The sequence below is a fragment of the Pleurodeles waltl genome, chromosome 4_2 (genome assembly GCF_031143425.1).
Source record: "Pleurodeles waltl isolate 20211129_DDA chromosome 4_2, aPleWal1.hap1.20221129, whole genome shotgun sequence".
In the NCBI taxonomy this organism is placed as follows: domain Eukaryota; kingdom Metazoa; phylum Chordata; class Amphibia; order Caudata; family Salamandridae; genus Pleurodeles; species Pleurodeles waltl.
In genome coordinates, this window is record NC_090443.1 from 914,833,068 (window position 1) to 914,850,825 (window position 17,758).

The 17,758-nt window shown below is 45.2% G+C and overlaps 1 protein-coding gene across 2 annotated transcripts in view; it reads right to left on the reverse strand.

Annotated features, from left to right (window-relative positions):
* The window catches only part of SLC5A9 (solute carrier family 5 member 9), a 763,977-nt gene that overhangs the window by 352,471 nt on the left and 393,748 nt on the right, over window positions 1–17,758 (reverse strand). For both annotated transcript variants that reach the window (XM_069232707.1, XM_069232706.1), the window contains one exon: window positions 15,875–15,955. In XM_069232707.1, the coding sequence (XP_069088808.1) occupies window positions 15,875–15,955 (81 nt within the window). The remainder of the gene's footprint in view (window positions 1–15,874; window positions 15,956–17,758) is intronic.

Consider the following 17,758-nt stretch of genomic DNA (forward strand, 5'->3'; position numbering starts at 1 on the left):
AGGAAAATGAATGTAGCTGTCCAGGTGTTTCAACATTGCTGAAACAACATCCTTCAAACTGAACATAGGCTGGGATATCCCAGCAGATAGCAAGCGCAACACTGACATGACTTGTACTATGGTTGGTATGCTATTTGGATGATGTATGGCTGGCATCAGATCTGGCTCCAACTGATGACAGAGATCCATGATGGTCTGCCTATCCAGGTGGTAGATCTATATCACATGTCTGTTCTTCCTTGTCTGCAAAGTCTACTAAGGACGGTACACAGGAGGGTGTCTGATCCTTCTCCTCCCAGGGTAACTATGCGGGCTAAAAATTAAAAAAGGCAGCCCCTCAATGTGTCCCTAGAAAATTACATCATACATGTCAGATATGAAAAGTATCATGTCATGTGAGTCACTGTAAACATGATACACAACACACACCAGGAATAAAACGTGCACATTTGTGAAACGTTAATGTCTTGATTAAGTACATATGTCTACAAAACCTCTATCTGGTCTGCAACTTCACATCCAAATTACTCCGTAAACTGCTTGTGATTCAATGCCCCAAAGCCTGGATTACACATGTGGGAGAGGGTGGTGGTTGTCCCCCCAAAATACGTTGTCACATCAGCATGACAATGTAACTACATGATAATGGAAACAATTGACCTACATGACAGGACAAGGCCAGCATACAACATTCACAAGGACATCATTTTAATACTTGTAAAACATCAAAATATATTGTTTAAATGCATTATACACCTCTAAAATTTGTAGCTGCCTGACCTACTTCACTGGACATTAGGAACCACCCACAACTGCCGGCGGAAGTTGTCATGGCGGTAGACGGATGCGGCGGACACTGCCATAGGATAACATTGCTGCCTGTGGTGGTCTTGGGCCAGTGACAGTGTTTGCCGGTGGTTACGGTCATGTACGTGGTGTATGTGACTGACATTTTCTACTGATTTTCTCACTTGACTCCTGGCACTGCTGCCAGCAAGACCTCCACGACCTGAGCTGCTGTGTACCCCCCCTGGGAGCAATCATGCCGTGTCCCACAGGTGATAGGGCCCATGCCTTCTCACCCAAAGAGCTGGAGAAGCTAGTAGAGGAGGTCCAAACCCCTGCATGGACAGCTCTATGGTGCACCAGAGGAGCAGGTAAGTGCACCATGTGTATACTTTCCTCTGTACCTCTACTTATATTATCTTTAGTCTTCCTAGGCTTAAGACCAGTTTGTATGAATGTGTCTGCAAAGCCCTGTCGGTGCCGTCAATATGCATTTATGGTTGAGTCAATGGGCATGTTTCTATGTCAAGTGACAGGTTTGTAGTCCTGAGACAATGTGGTGAGTGTGCATTGAGTGCTGTCTGAACCAACTTGCGTTTGATGCACATGGCTAGGTGAGATATTATGACACCCATCCCCAGAGTAATTTTTCCACAAGATGTCTGTAATGTGTAGTCAGATGTGGTTGCATGACAGCAGGAGTGTTGAATGCCTGTTGTATGTGTTGGTTGGCCACCATTTGAGCTCTTTCTGTGTTTGCACAGTGATCTCTGACCACCACTTGTTGGACTGTTGTTCTGAAGCCAGGTAATGACTCTCTATGGCCCTCAGCTCATAACTGGGCATCTGAGCTGGTACTGATTTCCTTTTCCACTACAAGTGTGACACTGTGCCCTCTCCCTATATCCCTGGACAACATGTGATGGTGCCAGATCATGCCTCACTGCCAAATGCAGCTTCTTGAGGCCATTTCCAGTGATTACTATTGGAATTGCATTGGGGGCAGTGTCATAATCTGTGACTGATGTGCTCTTATCATCTCTGACAATGTGTGTCACATAGGCTTGACAGATCCCTTTATCCCACAGCCCTGATGTCTCTTACATCCAGCTCTGATGTGTCCAGTGCAGGGACATATTATTTTGGACATTGCACATATGATCTTGGACTCTGCGGTTATGGCTATGAAGCTGAACTTCTACAATGCAGGGCCAGGTTTCTCTATCAGTACTATAGGTTTTTGAACACACATGTGGATGTGTGTACTTTAATGTTAATGTGACACACAGACCATCACCACTAGAACTAGCAGGTGCTTGCATCTGTATCTGCACATGTCCACACATGGACAGGCTTGCCTCTTTGTGTGCTCAACATGTTACTCCCTTCACTGTTGTCTAAGCACTATGGGTCTGTATGAAGGCCTGTTATGACATGTCAGGACCGGATGCAGCGGGTGACATGTAGAGGTAGTGGATTTTTTGTGCATTGTGTGCAGTGTGCTTTACCTGTGAACTGCCACTTTATGAGATGTGTTCCATCGTGTTCTTGGTCAATGTCATGTGATTAGCTCATGTCCCATCAAAGTTACTGCTTTTCTACCTGGTCAGTGCAGGGCCTGAGCTGGGGAGTTGTGCACCCTAATGGGGATAGTTTGCAGTTATGTTCATTAGTCCAGTGCATGCTATGTGCCACAGGTAGACAGGATGGTCAGGACAGAATGTCATTAACTAGGTGCACTGACATGTATGTGACTCTGTCATTTTGTATGGGGCTTTTGGACATAATATTTTGTCTTATCATTTGCATCCATGCAGGTCAATGTCCATCAGAAGAGGGGATTTGGAGAGCCATTACCAAGAAAGTGTGGACCCTGGGAGTCCACAGCCACTGGAGCACCCACTGTCAGAAGAGGAGGGAGGACCTGAGATGCTGGGCTTGGAAGACTGCAGAGGCCCAGCTGGGAATGTCCTCCCAACAAGAACGGGGTACCTGTCGGACCATGACCCCCCTAATGGCCCGCATTTTGGTGGTGGCCTATTCAGCCTTGGATGGGTGTTTGAGGTCAGCACTGCAGCCACAAGTGGGTGAGTATATAGAGAAATCATGACTGAACCTGTAGCAGGTGATTGAGTGAGGGATAGACTGTTCCCCCTGACAATGTAGCATGTGTCATGTGTCACAGATCTTCTGGGATAAAATTGATGTAGACAGGATATGTGTTTTCAACTGGTGTGCTCATCCTTTTAGAGCTTTGGACCAAGGACTAAACTATGGTGAACCCTCAGTCGAAATGCCCAGCATGGAGAGATATGACTGTATTTAGTGTTCAGATATCCTGTTTTAACTGCCCTGGTGGTTGTTGGTTTCCACCAACAGATCACTCCTGACAAATGTTTCAGTCCAAAGGTAAGTAGGATGTGGATCACTGTCCTCTGTCATGTGTCTGGGGATATGTGTAGGTTGACATCTTCAAACCAGGTGTAGGTTTTCTCCATTGTATATTGGGTGCTGGTGCCTCCCAGCAGTCTGTGATGCATGGGTGTCCATCACACATGTGAAATGACTTACATGGTGAAATATTGGCAGCTATACCATACTACTTTCCCTTGGTAAGTGGGGAATGTGCATTGTCATGGGTGATGTGTCATCAGTGTAGTAAACATACATTGTGCCAAAGTGTCTGCATGTCCTCCATTCCCACTAGGATACATATATATGCAGTAGATGTATGGCACGTGTTAGCCATGCATATGGTATGATGTTGAAAAACTCTTACATATGTGTACACGGGGCCCTGTTGTCGTTATGATACATCTGCAATGGTTGTCCATTTACTCTGATGCCCCAGGCAGGACTGTGTGACCATCAAACATACTCATACAGAAACATTCATGCCTCATAGTATGTCATAAGTCATGTGTAACTGCAGTAGCTGGGATAGACATTCCAGGTAGGGGCAGGGTGCTGATCCACTTGATGATGATTGACACCCTTTATGTGGAATGATGGTTGTAGGTCTAAAGCACTTGTGTGTTGTTTGGGAATTGTGCCCTGACTGTATGGATGCATCATGGAGCAACCTGCAGTGATGTTTACATGGCATGTGTTTGGGGTAATAGAGTCATCCACAGACAGATGCCATGCTTGTCATGTCTGATATAAGGGTAGTGATATTGATTCTAACTTTACGACGACTTAGTGTCCTACTAATAGTGATTGCAAGGTCTGTGCCCCTCCGTCCTGCACAGTTCAGTTGTATACTACACCAACACTCAGAAATAAACATGGAAATGGGTGCGAGACATTGGTAGGGAATATCCAGGGCCTAACAGGGCCATTCATGTGTGTATTCTGGAGACATCTCTCCATGAGGTTTGGGACCTGACTTCATTGTTGTTCCATGCAAAACCACATGTGGTGCACATCTGGGTAACCTTGCTACTACCTCCTTGACTCATTTTTGAAAGGTTAGACTTGTGGAGCTGTACATTGTTGGGATGTGTCCATTGTGACATAGATGCTTCCATCTCACCTAAACTAGGTATTGCATGTTTGAACCAATGCTGTCTGCCTTTCCTTACCAACATCACTTATTGTAGAGACATCATATTGGTGCAAGTTAGAGTGTGCATAGGCTTTTGTGAGTTTAATTGGTAGGGTACCTTACAATGGTGTCCGATTGTTGGCTTCTGGTTCCATGTGGTGAGCTGCATGTGGCACAAGTTTGATGTGGACTGGTCACCCAGTTGGGTTATGGTTAGTGTGGTAGTTACACTTCATCCATGATACTGCAGTTATCTGAGGCCAAGATTAGCTCATGTATTACCTTAGCAATTCCAGATGGCATGCATGGTTCTGTATCGGACATGATGCTGGCACTTTGCTGTCAATCAATCAACCAGTTTTTGTAAAGCACAGCTACTCAACTGTGAGGGTCTCAAGGAGCTGGAGGTATGGGAGGGGCCTCTTCTGAAGAGCCACGTCTTGAGGTTCTTCATGATGATGGTGAGCAACGGGCTTTGTCTGAGGTGCAGGGGGAGGTTGTTCCAGCTACTTGCTGCAATATAGGTGAAGGATCGTCCTCCAGTGGTGGTTTTGCGGATGCCAGGGATGGTGTCCAGGGCCTTCTGGGTGGAGCCGAGGGATCTGGCGGGGTGTGGAAGGAGACGCGGTGGTTCAGGTACGCTGGTCCTGTGTTGTGTATGGCATTTACATGTGGGTGTGTAGCTTGAACGTGATTCTCGACTGGTAGCCAGTGGAGGGTCCTCAGGTGTTGGGAGATGTGTTCTAGGCATGGGAGGTCCAGAATGAGCCTGGCAGCTGGGTTCTGGATGAGTTGTAGTTTTTTGATGTTTCTAGTTGAGGTGCCGGCATAGAGGGTGTTGCCATAGTCGAGCTTGCTTGTGTCTAAGGCGTGGGTGACTGTCTTGCGACAGTCTGCTGGGATCCATCTAAAGATCTTCCAAAGTTTGCGGAGTGTGTGCCAGCAGGCGAAGGTGACTGAGTTTACCTCGCGGGTCATGGATAGGGAGGAGTTGAGGATGATTCCTTGGATGATGAGCTCAGTCTTGTGGAAGTTGAGCTTGAGGCAGCTTTCTCTAATTCAGGTGGTGACAACTTCCATTCCTGAGTGGAAGTTCCTTTTGGCCATGTCCGGGTCTTTGGCGAGGAAATTTATGAGTTGTGTGTCATTGGCATATGACATGATGTTTATACCATGGCTTCTGATGATGGCAGCGAGAGGGGCCATGTATACGTTGAACAGTGTGGGACTCAATGAGGATCCTTGGTGGACTCCGCAGTCTGACTCCTGTGGGTCTGGAAGTGTAGGGCATGAGTCTGATCCTCTGCGTCCTCCCAGAGAGGAAGGATTGGATTCATACCAGGGATCTTCTGCGGATTCCTATGTCTTGGAGTCTGGTGCGCAGAGTGCTGTGGGAGACTGTCGAAAGCTGCTGAGAGGTCGAGGAGTTTGAACACTGCGGTGTGGCCACGGTCTAGGAGTAATCAGATGTCATCAGTGGCTGCCAGGAGGGCTGTCTCCGTGCTGTGTTTGCTGCGGAAGCCAGACTGGAAGCTGTCCAGGGAGTTGTTGGCCACAATGAAATTCCATATTTGTACATTGATTGCTTTCTCCAGTACTTTGGTAGGGTAGAGTAGCAGCGGGATGGGCCGGAAATTCTTTCGTTTTGATGGGTTGGCCGAAGGTTTCTTCAGGAGAGGGAGTATTTTGGCATGTTTCCTGTCCTCGGGGAAGGTGCCTGTGTTAATGGAGTAGTTGGAGCAGCTGTAACTTTATGCAGTGGGCCACTTGACATGATGGTATGTTTTGTCTCTCAGAGTTGTGACTGATGTGTCTTCATGTATGTTATGACCTTACGTCACTTTCATTTGGCAGCATCAACACCGGCAGGTGGAGAAGATGGGGCTGACCCAAGTGCGGAAGCATTTGGCCACGGGACCTCAGATCACGAGACCACCAACAACAAGGGACCCAGTAGTCAGGAGGACAAGGGAAGTTCCACGGGGGAGACTGGATCTGGCTCTACATCATCGGATTCCTTCTCCAGTGGCCACTCCCCAGTGGTGGCGGACCCATCGGGCACCACCCCAGCACCATCTTTGCCTGCCAGCCCCCATTCTATCACACCCTCACTATTGCTCCCCACCCACTTGACCGTGCCCACTCACCCAAGAGGGTGGGCATCTCCTTTGCTGCAGGCACCTCTGCTCCAGCCCCTGTTAGCCCTGCTACCCTCAGTAAGGAGGCTATTGCCCTCTTGAGGTCAATCTCTGTGGGTCAGACTGCCATTGTGAATGCAATCCAGGGACTGACATGCCGGATCCAGCAAAGAAATGCGTGCCTTGAGGGCATCCACAGTGCAATCTCTGGCCAACAGAGATCATTTCAGGCTCTGGTCTCCACACTAACGGCAGCCAGTCACCCCTTGCCTTCCTTCTCTCCTCTACCTTCTTCTCCCCAGTCCAAGTCCTCCACTTCCCCACCCACCCAAAGCACACAGACAGACTTGCATGCACCCACCTCATCAGACAAGGCTAGCGCAGACAAATATATACACCACAAGACACACGACTGGCAAGCACACAAACAACATCCACCTGCAGACACAGCAACAGTCACGTTGTCCCCTGACACTCCCCCACCCCCACCCTCAACATCACACACATGACATCTGGCACACCTACAGACACCCCATCTACAGTCACTGATACAGACACCACACCTATCATGCCCGCAGACACCACCCCAGCAGACCCTCAGACATCCACCCCAGTCACCACACCCACAATCACCACAACCACAGACACACCTACATGCAGCAGATCCATCATACCTGCAGTCACCACACCAACAGACACCCACCCACACATCACGGCATCCCCAGCATCTCCACGCCCCCTCAGCCCCAAATACATAAATGCCCTCATTCACCCATCCAACAGACACCCACCACACATAAGCACACCCCCCACAAACATGCACCCAAAACATGCACACCTACACGTAAGGCAAGCACTCCCTCAACCTCCAAATCCAGATCCCCTTCTGATGACCGCATGTGTGTCAAAGAAATTTTTCCTCAGTGAGCTTGACCTTACCTGTGTTCTTCCCACCCCGTACCACCCCCAAAAGGTCAGTTTCCCTCCACAATGCCACCCCTTCCACCTCCCAGGCCTCCCCTGCCCACCTGAAAGCACCCACGCCCCTCCCCTACCAAGAAGAGGTTGACCCCTCCCAAGAAGGTAACCCTTCTCCCAAGCCCAAACCCAAACACCCCCGCACCCCTTATAATTCCCTGAGGTGCCTGCCTGCCCCCTTGATGCCCCTACTTGTAGAGGTTACATGGCAGTTAGGAGTCAAGTAGGAGCCCAACACTGTGCCTTTTGGGCAGACATTTTTGTACTGGCCTATGACTTTGGACTGCAAAACAGTTTATTGAATTAACCCAACCAGTTGTTGGTGTTTTGGATACACCTTTGTCCTGCATTTCCTTCCCTAGCTTTCAGTTGTTCCTTGGTGACATTGGTTGTGTGTCTGTAGTTGTGTGTGTTTGGCCTGCTTGCTGCCCCATGTGGTATTTTTTGAAGTACGTGAGTTTGTGTATAGCGCCGTTGTCCCCCAAGGGAAGGGTGTGTGTTGTATGACGGGTGTGTGTGCTGCTGCAATGTTGGTGTCATGGCACTGTGTTGTAGTTGTAGTGGTATGTGTATCTTTTTTGTGTTGTGCGATGTGGGCATATATGATGAATTACTTGGTCCCTCATATGGCTATTGTTTACATGTGGTGTGTGTGTTCTTGACTTTTGTCAGTGCACATCTGGAGAGTGTTGATTTGTGGCAGTTAGCTTTACATTTGAGTGCACAGGTGTCCATTTATGTGTGTCCCCCTTGCAGCTGGTTGGTGTAGTGGTATGTGCCATGGAGTGTGACTTGTGTGTGCTTTGTTGCTTTGCCCCTCTCCCATTCTGTGACTGTGCATGACAACTGCTATTGAGATTGTTTGTCCCTGATAGTCAATTGTTTGCAACTGCTGCACATTTGTTTGGTGTCTTGTTCAACATGATATGTGTCCCAGTGCAGCCTCCTTCCAAGTATGGTCCTGCTGGTCCTATCACAGCTGTGCATGTGTTGTTTTGGTGTTGCACCTTGTGTCTTTTGTCTATTTGTCTCTGTGTGCATTGGGCATGGCATTGTTGGTCCATTGTGCTATGTGTGTGTGTGTGATGTATGTCGATAACTGTTGTTTGATGGTGGTATTGTGTATGTGCTATGGCAAATAGGTGTATATGTGTGATGTATGTTTAGCCTGTCCATGGCCAGTGTTGGGTGTGAGTTTGTGGAATTAATTTGCATATGTGCAGTAGTTGTGTTGTTGTTGCTGTGTGTATGCTGTGTGGTCTTCAGTGTCCCTGAGTCTGTGCTGTGTAGCTGTGTGTATACATGTGATATTGCTGTGCAGTGTGTGTGCTGACTGAAATGTGGTTGTTGCAAATGTGTGCGTGTTTGTGTTGCAATATGTGAGTGTGTGTGTCTGGAATGTTAGGTGTAGCTGCTGGCCTTGGCCCCTCAATAATGTGTTTGGTAGCGGTATAAATTTGTTAAACATGTTAATAATACATGTAGGTGCGTGTACTTACGGTTGGTGTCGTCCACGTCAGTGTTGTATCCCTTGTCTTCCGGCGAGCAGGAACAGCGGCATGACATTTAGGAATGCCTCTATGGCGGCTCTGGACATGTGTTGCTGTCTGCAGGTGAGTGTCTCCCTTTAAACTACTCCTTTCTACCTTCTGCTACATGGTGGTTGGACCATGGCGGTCACATTGGTGGAGTGCAACCACATAATAGGTCAGGCGGAAACATCAATCAATCAATCAAAAAATGTATAGAGCGCGCTACTCATCCGTAAGGGTCTCAAGGCACTAGAGGGTGGGGGGGAGAAATTAGGGGGGGAATGCCGTATTACTGTTCAAAAAGCCATGTCTTGAGGTGTTTTCTGAAGGACAGGAGGTCCTGGGTCTTGTGAAGGTTGGTGGGGAAAGAGTTCCAGGTTTTGGGGGCGAGGTAGGAGATGAATCTGCCTCCGGAGGTGGTGCTTTGGATGCGGGGGAGTGTGGCGAGGGCGAGGTCGGCGGAGCAGAGGTGGCGAGTGGGAATGTGGAAGTTCACTCTTTCGTTGAGGTTGGCTGGTCCAGTGCTGTGGAGGGATTTGTGTGTGTGGATGAGTACTTTGAAGATGATCCTTTTGTTGATAGGAAGCCAGTGAAGGGATCTGAGGTGGGCGGAGATGTGTTCATGGCGTGGGAGGTTCAAGATGAGGAGTGCGGCTGCGTTCTGGATCCTCTGGAGTTTCTGCTGAAGCTTGACTGTGGTGCCAGAGTAGAGGGCATTTCCGTAGTCTAGTCTGATGCTGATGAGTGCATGGGTGACAGTCTTTCTGGTTTCTATGGGTATCCATTTGAAGGTTTTTTGCAGCATGTGGAGGGTGTTGAAACAGGAGGAGGTGATAGAGTTGATTTGCTGGGTCATGGAGAGAGAAGAATCTAAGATGACGCAGAGGTTGCATGCGTGGGTGGCGGGTGTTGGGGGTGATCCTAGGGCGGTGGGCCACCAGGAGTCATCCCATATTGTTTTGTTGGGGCCGAAGATGATGCTTTCGGTTTTGTTGGAGTTTAGTATGAGGTGGCTTGCTGTCATCCATTTGGCGGTGTCTAGGAGTCCGGCGTGGAGGTTGGTCTTGGCGGTGGTGGGGTTTCTGGTGAGGGAGATGACGAGCTGGGTGTCGTCTGCGTAGGTGATTCTGTGTGGGTGGAGGATGTTGGCGAGCGGGACTATGTAAATGTTGAAAAGTGTGGGGCTGAGGGAGGACCCTTGGGGAACTCCACAGATGATCTTGGTTGCTGGGGACTGGAAGGGAGGGAGGCGGACTTTCTGGGTCCTTTCGGCAAGGAAGGAGGCGAGCCAGTCTAGGGCCTTGTGTCGGATTCCTGCGTCGTAGAGGCATGTACGGAGTATTTGGTGGCAGACAGTGTCGAAGGCTGCGGAGAGGTCCAGGAGGATGAGTGCGATGGTCTCGCCCTTGTCGACTCTGGTTCTGATGTCGTCAGTACAGGCGATGTGGGCGGTCTCTGCCAGCCTGTTTTTGCCACCAAACTCATAATATGGCAGTCCGCTCCACCAGACTGTTGATGGTCAGACCACCGCGGCCAACATGGAGGTCAAGGGACAAACTCATAATCAGCACCATTGCCTCCTAATAGAATAGTTTGAAAGACACTTGGGTTGGCAGACTGCGTCGCTCAGGTCACACATGCCAAGTCAAATTCCGTCTACCATGTTAGAATGTCTAAGGCGCCACTCTGGCACAGGAAGCCAAAACAAACAACACAGTGGAAGGATGGTACAATGCTTTCCAATCCACACCAGGTAGAACGCAACCTACACTATACAAATTTATTGAAGCATTAAAAAAAGAGCAAAGCTACCAAGAACTAAGAATAGAACAATCTATTAGCCAAATTGGCTCTAAACGTAGCAAACAAAGTAAAAGAATGTGTGACATGCTACAATTTAAAGTCAAACTCTTCATGAATAACAAAGTAGTAGTTGATAAAGTGATATATATATATATATGTGAAATATATACATACATGAAAAGGCTGGTGGAGAACGGGCATGGGCAGTGCAGGGGCCAGCACCATCGCAATGTTGAACATTGCGATACAGCAGTGCTGCCAGCTCGATTACGAGCTGGAGACAATGCTGTAACTTGTTTCCTGCTAGGCCAGCGGGTGGAAACTCAGGTTTCTGCCCGCTGAACTAGCGGAACCTCTTAATAACACCGGCGGGCGGTCAGGTGTTTGGCGGACAGGCACTCCCATATGCCAAACTCAAAATAGGGCCCTATCTATTCTCAACTATAGATAGTATATTGAATCACATTATTTAACATAAAATACTCAGACTTTATTAAAACAATGTAAAAAAATGCAAAACAACAAACTACTTGTGTAATCCACTAACATAAACACAGCTAACAAAAAACAAAAAAACACTATATCCAACAGCTAAACATCCCCTAAATCCTCCCTACCCTCAAAACCCTTAACAAATTCTTAAAAAAGGATTTCCCTGTTCCAATGAACCGCAGCATCTAAGCATGATCTGGTTCTGGGAACACAGACTCAAAATTACAAAAATAGACTACACAATGGAAGGTAGAGATAAAAAATTGTTGCTAAATGAACCTTAAAGACTATCTTCCCATAGAAATAAATGGGAAACATTGCAAAAATTTGTTTAGTAAATGCTTAAAAAATTATTAAAAATGTAAAACATCTGAAACAATTTTATAAAAATATGAAACATGGTAAAGCGTAAATTAAATAACAGTGTAAAATATACACACTTATTTATTATATAATAATACAACATATGCTGAAATACTGTTTAAAAAAAGTAAGTAAAAAAGTTAAGAAACATACAAAAATTGTTAACAATGAAAAATATTTGAAAACGTGCAACATATATAAATATCCTAAATATGATATATTTGTTTTTACTATTAAACTAGTTTAAAATGTTTGTTTTACTTTTTTATCTTCTCTTAAAATATATATTTTTGAAAATGTTAAACTTTATAATAAACTAAAATTGAAAACAAAAAAAGTGTGACATCTCTTTCTTGTAATAAATTTGGGGAAGGTGTTGGACACTAAAAAGATGACATTAACAGTTCCCACTCCAATCTAAAGCAACTTGGGTAAGGTGTTGTACACTAAAGGGGTGAAATGTAATATTCCCACTCTAAAATACACAATTTGGGAGAAGGTGTTGGACACTAAAGGAATGACATTTACTGTTCCCACTATAGTGTAAACCAATGTGTGGAAGGTGTTGGACACTAAAGGGGTGACATTTACTATTCCAACTCCAACAAAACCATTTGTGGAAAGATGTTGGACGCTAACTGGGTGATTTTTACTATATCCACTCCAATCTGAACAAACTTGGGGAGGGTGTTGGACACTAAAGGGGCGACATTTACTATTTCTACTCTAACACAAGCAATTTGGGGAAAGTTGTTGAACACTAAAGATGTGGCATTTATCATTCCCATGCCATCTAAATCAACTTGGCGCAAGACGTTTGACAATGAAGGGGTGATATTTACTATTCCCACTCCATTGTAAACCAAATTAGGCAAGGTGTTAGACATAAAATAGTGGAACCTAGTATTCCCACTCCATCATAGCCTATAAGGAGAAAGTTGTTGGACACTAAAGAGATGCCATTTACTATTCCCACGATAGTGTAAACCGGTGGGTGTCGGATAATAATGGGTGACATTTACTATTCTAACCCCAGCCAAAACCTATTTCTATAAAGGTGTTGAACACTAAAGGGGTGGTATTTACTATTCCCTCTCCAATCTAAACCAACTTGGGGAAGGTGTTAGACAACAAAGTGGTAAAATGTACTATTCCCACACCAACATAGCCACTATTTACTATTCCAACTCCAAACCAAACCAACTTGATGATATATGTGGGACCTTAAAGGGGTGACACTTACTATGTCCACTCTAATCAAAACCAATTTGGTGGAAGGTGTTAGAACATTAAAAGATTGACATTGATTATTTGCAGTCCAATATATACCAATTTGAGGGAAGGTGTTGGAATTTACAATATCCACTTCAAGCTAAAATATTTCACATACCATATTACAAAATTAAAAATATTACATACACAATCAACACCCCACATTCTCACAATTTTCAACAATATAAAATTAACAAAAACGTAATGTAATAACACACTAATGTAAACTACGAACATTTATATGCATATTTATTCTTTAAAATTTAAAAATAACACTTTAATTACTATTAAAAAATAAAATATTATTCAAAACATTCATTGCCATTTGTAAACTTTAAAAAACAAAATTACAAAAAAATCCCAAACCAAAATTAATTATCATAATTTTCATATTGTTTTATTTTTTATATTTTCATTGGTTTGAAGAAAAATTGTATTTACATTATTTCTAACAATTTGTTATACAATTCTAAACATTTTTAAAAAGTGATGTAATATTTTTAATGTTAAGCTAATAATAATTCCTGATATATTATTCACTCAACAAATGTGATATTTATTATTCACATTAAAATATATCTTAATTAACGTCCTTTAAATTTTACATTAATTAGCATATCAAAATATACTTTACAATTCAAAACTATTAATTTGCATATTTTAAAAGTATTAACTCACAATTCAAAATAAAAACCTACATTTTAAAAAATCTCGCCACCATTATCCGCTTAAAGCCTACATCCCGCTAGTAAAAAAAGATAGAACAATCAATTTTAAACATTAACACAATAAAAAAAATGTAAACTATTTCATAAATAAAAAATACAAAAACTATATTACATTACATACTAATTAACACTAACAAATATAATACATAACAATAGTTTCTACATCGATATTAAACACAATTATATTAAAACTAATACTAACAATAATATTTTTAACTTTCATATTCAATTACATGATATTTCTGAGGTCCCGATATTCTTGACTCAGTATTTTTGTAGCACAATATTTTTCTGATAGTTTGTCCAGACCCCCTCTTGACCAGGCTGAGAGGTCCCCACACAGTGACCATACTGACGTACAAATGGGATGATGTGCCACCTCTCTGTAAGCAAAAAGCAGGCATACTAAGAGGGCATCCCACTTCTGCCTCATGCCCTCAGACAGGCACATAATCATGCCTTTGTGAGTCTTGTTGAATCTTTCAAAAAGCTCTTTGGTCTATGGATGATAGTGTGTGGAGAACTTATAAGTAAACCCACACTCCTACATTGCTTTCATATGCGTTGACATGATGTTGGTGCCTCTGTCTGACACCACTTTTTTGGGGAAAAACCACACTGATAAAAATCCCTATCAAGGCCCTAGCCGCTACAAGTGCAGTGACGGTTCTCAGAGGGATGGCCTCTAGATAGCTAAGAGCATGGTCCACGAAGACAACGATAAGCCAGTGGCACTTGGCTGTCTTGGGGTCCAAAGGTCATACAATATCAATCCCCACCCTATAAAAGAGTGTACCAAAAACTGGCATTGGCGTCAAGGGAGCTTTTAGCTTTTTCCCAGTTTGAGAGTTCTTCTGTCCACTAGCCTGGAAGGTAACACAGTTCCTAAAGGATGCGCTAGAAGCTATCTTCATCCAGGGCCAATAGATATGTGAAACAACCCTGGCAAAGGTTTTGTCCTGCCCCAAATGTCCTGTCAGGGGTATCTCCTGAGGCGACCCAGGAAGGAAGGCCCTGTAACATTGGGGAACTTCCAACACCCGAGTTCCCCCATGTTCAGGAACCTCAGGCTCACTATACGGGGGGAAATCCTCCTAAAATATATGAGGTGATCACCAGAGATGTCACCAGCTGTTTGGGCTTCAGCTTGCCGCCTCAGGGCTTCATGGGTTTGGCCTTGCAGAAATTTCTATTTGGTGGGTCCCCCTCCTACTTGCAACCCAGCAAGTTCTGGCAGTTCACCAATGGATTCAGGGGGTCATTAGGACCCTGTCAGTGAGTGGTAATGTGGCGGCAGTACCACCAACAGGCTGGCGGTACATACCGCCACATTATGAGAATGGCGGGTTGGCTGCAGCCAACCCGCCACTTCTCCACTCAGACCGCCATGGCGGTAGCAGCCGCCGGGCCGGAGATATCAATCTCCAGCCCAGCAGCCGCTAAAGTACCAGCGGCGGCATTATGAGCCAGCCTACCACCATGATTTTCGTGGTGTTAGCAATGCCACGAAAACCACTCACTCACACTGGCATACCCACATTCATACACGCATACATCCAGTCATGCTCGCACACATATTCACACTGACATGCAGACACACATTCACATTTCCATTCATACATGCATTCACACACATGCATACACCCACGCAAACAACACTACACACACAGACGCATTCACACACGCATTCATGCACACAACCCCACACACACACCCACCACCCCCTCCCATCAGAAAGCCCAACTTACCTTCATCCAGGTGGTCTTCCGGCAGCTAACGGGATGGGGCGCTGCTAACAAAAGCAGCGCGCAGCAGAACACCGCAAGGCCGTATCATATGTCATGATACAGATGGCAGTGGTCTACCGACGTGGCAGTGCTAGTGGTAGCAGTGCCACCTTACCACCATCCGCCAGTATGGCAAAGGCCGGATTTCCAGCTTTCTTGTGGTGGAAGTCCGGCCGTGGTCACAATCTGGTGCACGGATGGTAGCCCCGGTAACGGTCTTTTGGCGGCCGTCCCCATGGGGTAGCTGGTTTAAACCGCCAATGTCATAATGTGGGCCTCAGTTTCCTCCCAATTAGGCTCCAGGGCCTCATCCACCTGCGCTGGGAGACATGAGGACTGCAAATAAAACCCAATTAATGTAATACCCTGGCATCCTAAATGAACAACTCTGTTACTTAATTCACTACTCCAAACACAATATATCACTTATAAAATGATAGTTACTTACCAATGAACATAAGGACAGATGATCCAACCACCATTATCACAGTCTGAAGTGTATCTGTATACATCACTGCAGTTAGACCACCTGCAAAAAGAAATGAATCAATTCAGAATGTTAATAGAATGGAAACTGAGGTTGCACCATCCAAATTAAATCATTGACTCACATTCACATTTGTCTTATGTTTAGACTGGGGTCTTAAGCAATAGGTACATAATGAATGTCATCTTATGATAAGCAAAAACAATGACAAAAATTAATTTTAATTTTTCCATCCTACACAGACATGAGATTACAAAGCTGTACATGTTAAAGAGGAAAAAAGCATTCTTACTTTACCTTGAGATTCTCACAGGCATACATCTACAAAACACAGTTCTGCTGCTCAGTTACGCATAATAGAGTTTTCATTGGTTTAATGTATTACAGCTTTCTGATTGATTAGATAGGATATTGCAACATGTGTTCTTCAGCCAAAAAGTTCATATTTAAAGCACCAATCATGACAAGCAAAGGGACCAGCAGTAATGGGTTTCCTTTTTGTGGTTAATGAATGTTTTGTACCCACTGTCTATCAGAGTGGGGAAGTCCACTATACCACTTATGCAGTCCTTTTATATCCACAATTGTTACAATAACTCTTAAAATGGTCCTTATCCATTTAAACTATACAACCATTTCCACCAGCCACACTACTACTCATGTGCACTATACAATTATTTCGAAGTGCCAAACTAAAATATCAAATTTCCACTATCGCCCCAGCAATGAATTTCCTATCACAGCAGTGCACAATCACCTACTAGCATTGCACTACCATTCCTCACCATCACAATACTGCTTCCCCACAAACACAATATCACCTCACAGCACCACAGTACGAAGTTCATAAAGACACTGTTGGACCTAGCCCTTTCAGCCGGATCATCCCCAAACTTTTTGCCTTCTTCCTCCTTTTTTTCTGATCTTGTTTTTTTGGGTTTAGGATTCTGGGCACTTTAGCACTGCTAAACAGTGATAAAGTGCACATGTATGTAGTAATATTGACTGATCCAGAATTGCCATTTAATTTACTTGTAAGTCCATAGTAAAGTACACTACATGTGCCCAGCACCTGTAAATTAAATGCTACTAACAGCCTACAGCACTGATTGTGCCACCCACTACAATACCCTTCAAACAACATGTCTCAGACATGCCACTGCAGGGCCTGTGGCTGCAGTTTTAAGATGCCATTGTGACCTGGCTAGTTCACACACTTGCCACACCCAAATCTTCCTTTTTATTGCATATAAGACACCCCTAAGGTTAGCCCTTGTTAGCCATGCTCTCTGCCGCTCAAGATTGCCTGCTTTGTGTGTGTTTCCAGCGACACTGTCGCACCAAAGGAAGCTGGCAATGCAGACCCCAGCATTGCCTTGCTGACTGAGGGATTCCACCTGTGATGTCACTGCCTTCTTGCTAGCCGAAGCGGTGCTCAGATGTTTGGGGTTAGCCAGGAGCACAAGCCTCGCTCAGGCTCCCGGGGCTGTACTGACTCTGACTCGCCAGCCCTGCATGACTGCGCCTTAGCTCACCCTCTAGCATGGGGAGTTCTCTTTGTGTACAGCCTTGATGGAGGAGCCTGACATCCCGCTTCTCCCACCAGGACCCACGTACGAAGGAGAGGGAAACCTCTTGCTGCCATCAACATTTTACAGGCGGGCGGGGTACTGCTCAAGCTCCGCCTTGCACCCTCTTTCTTAGCACAATCACCACATAGCCCCCAGGTTTTTTTGGAACCTTGTTTACTCGCGTCACCATGGGGGTAGCCACATTCAAGATCCCCAGACAGCAACCATTGTGCATGGGGCCTAGATTACCATAGTGAACTGAATAGAAGCGTAT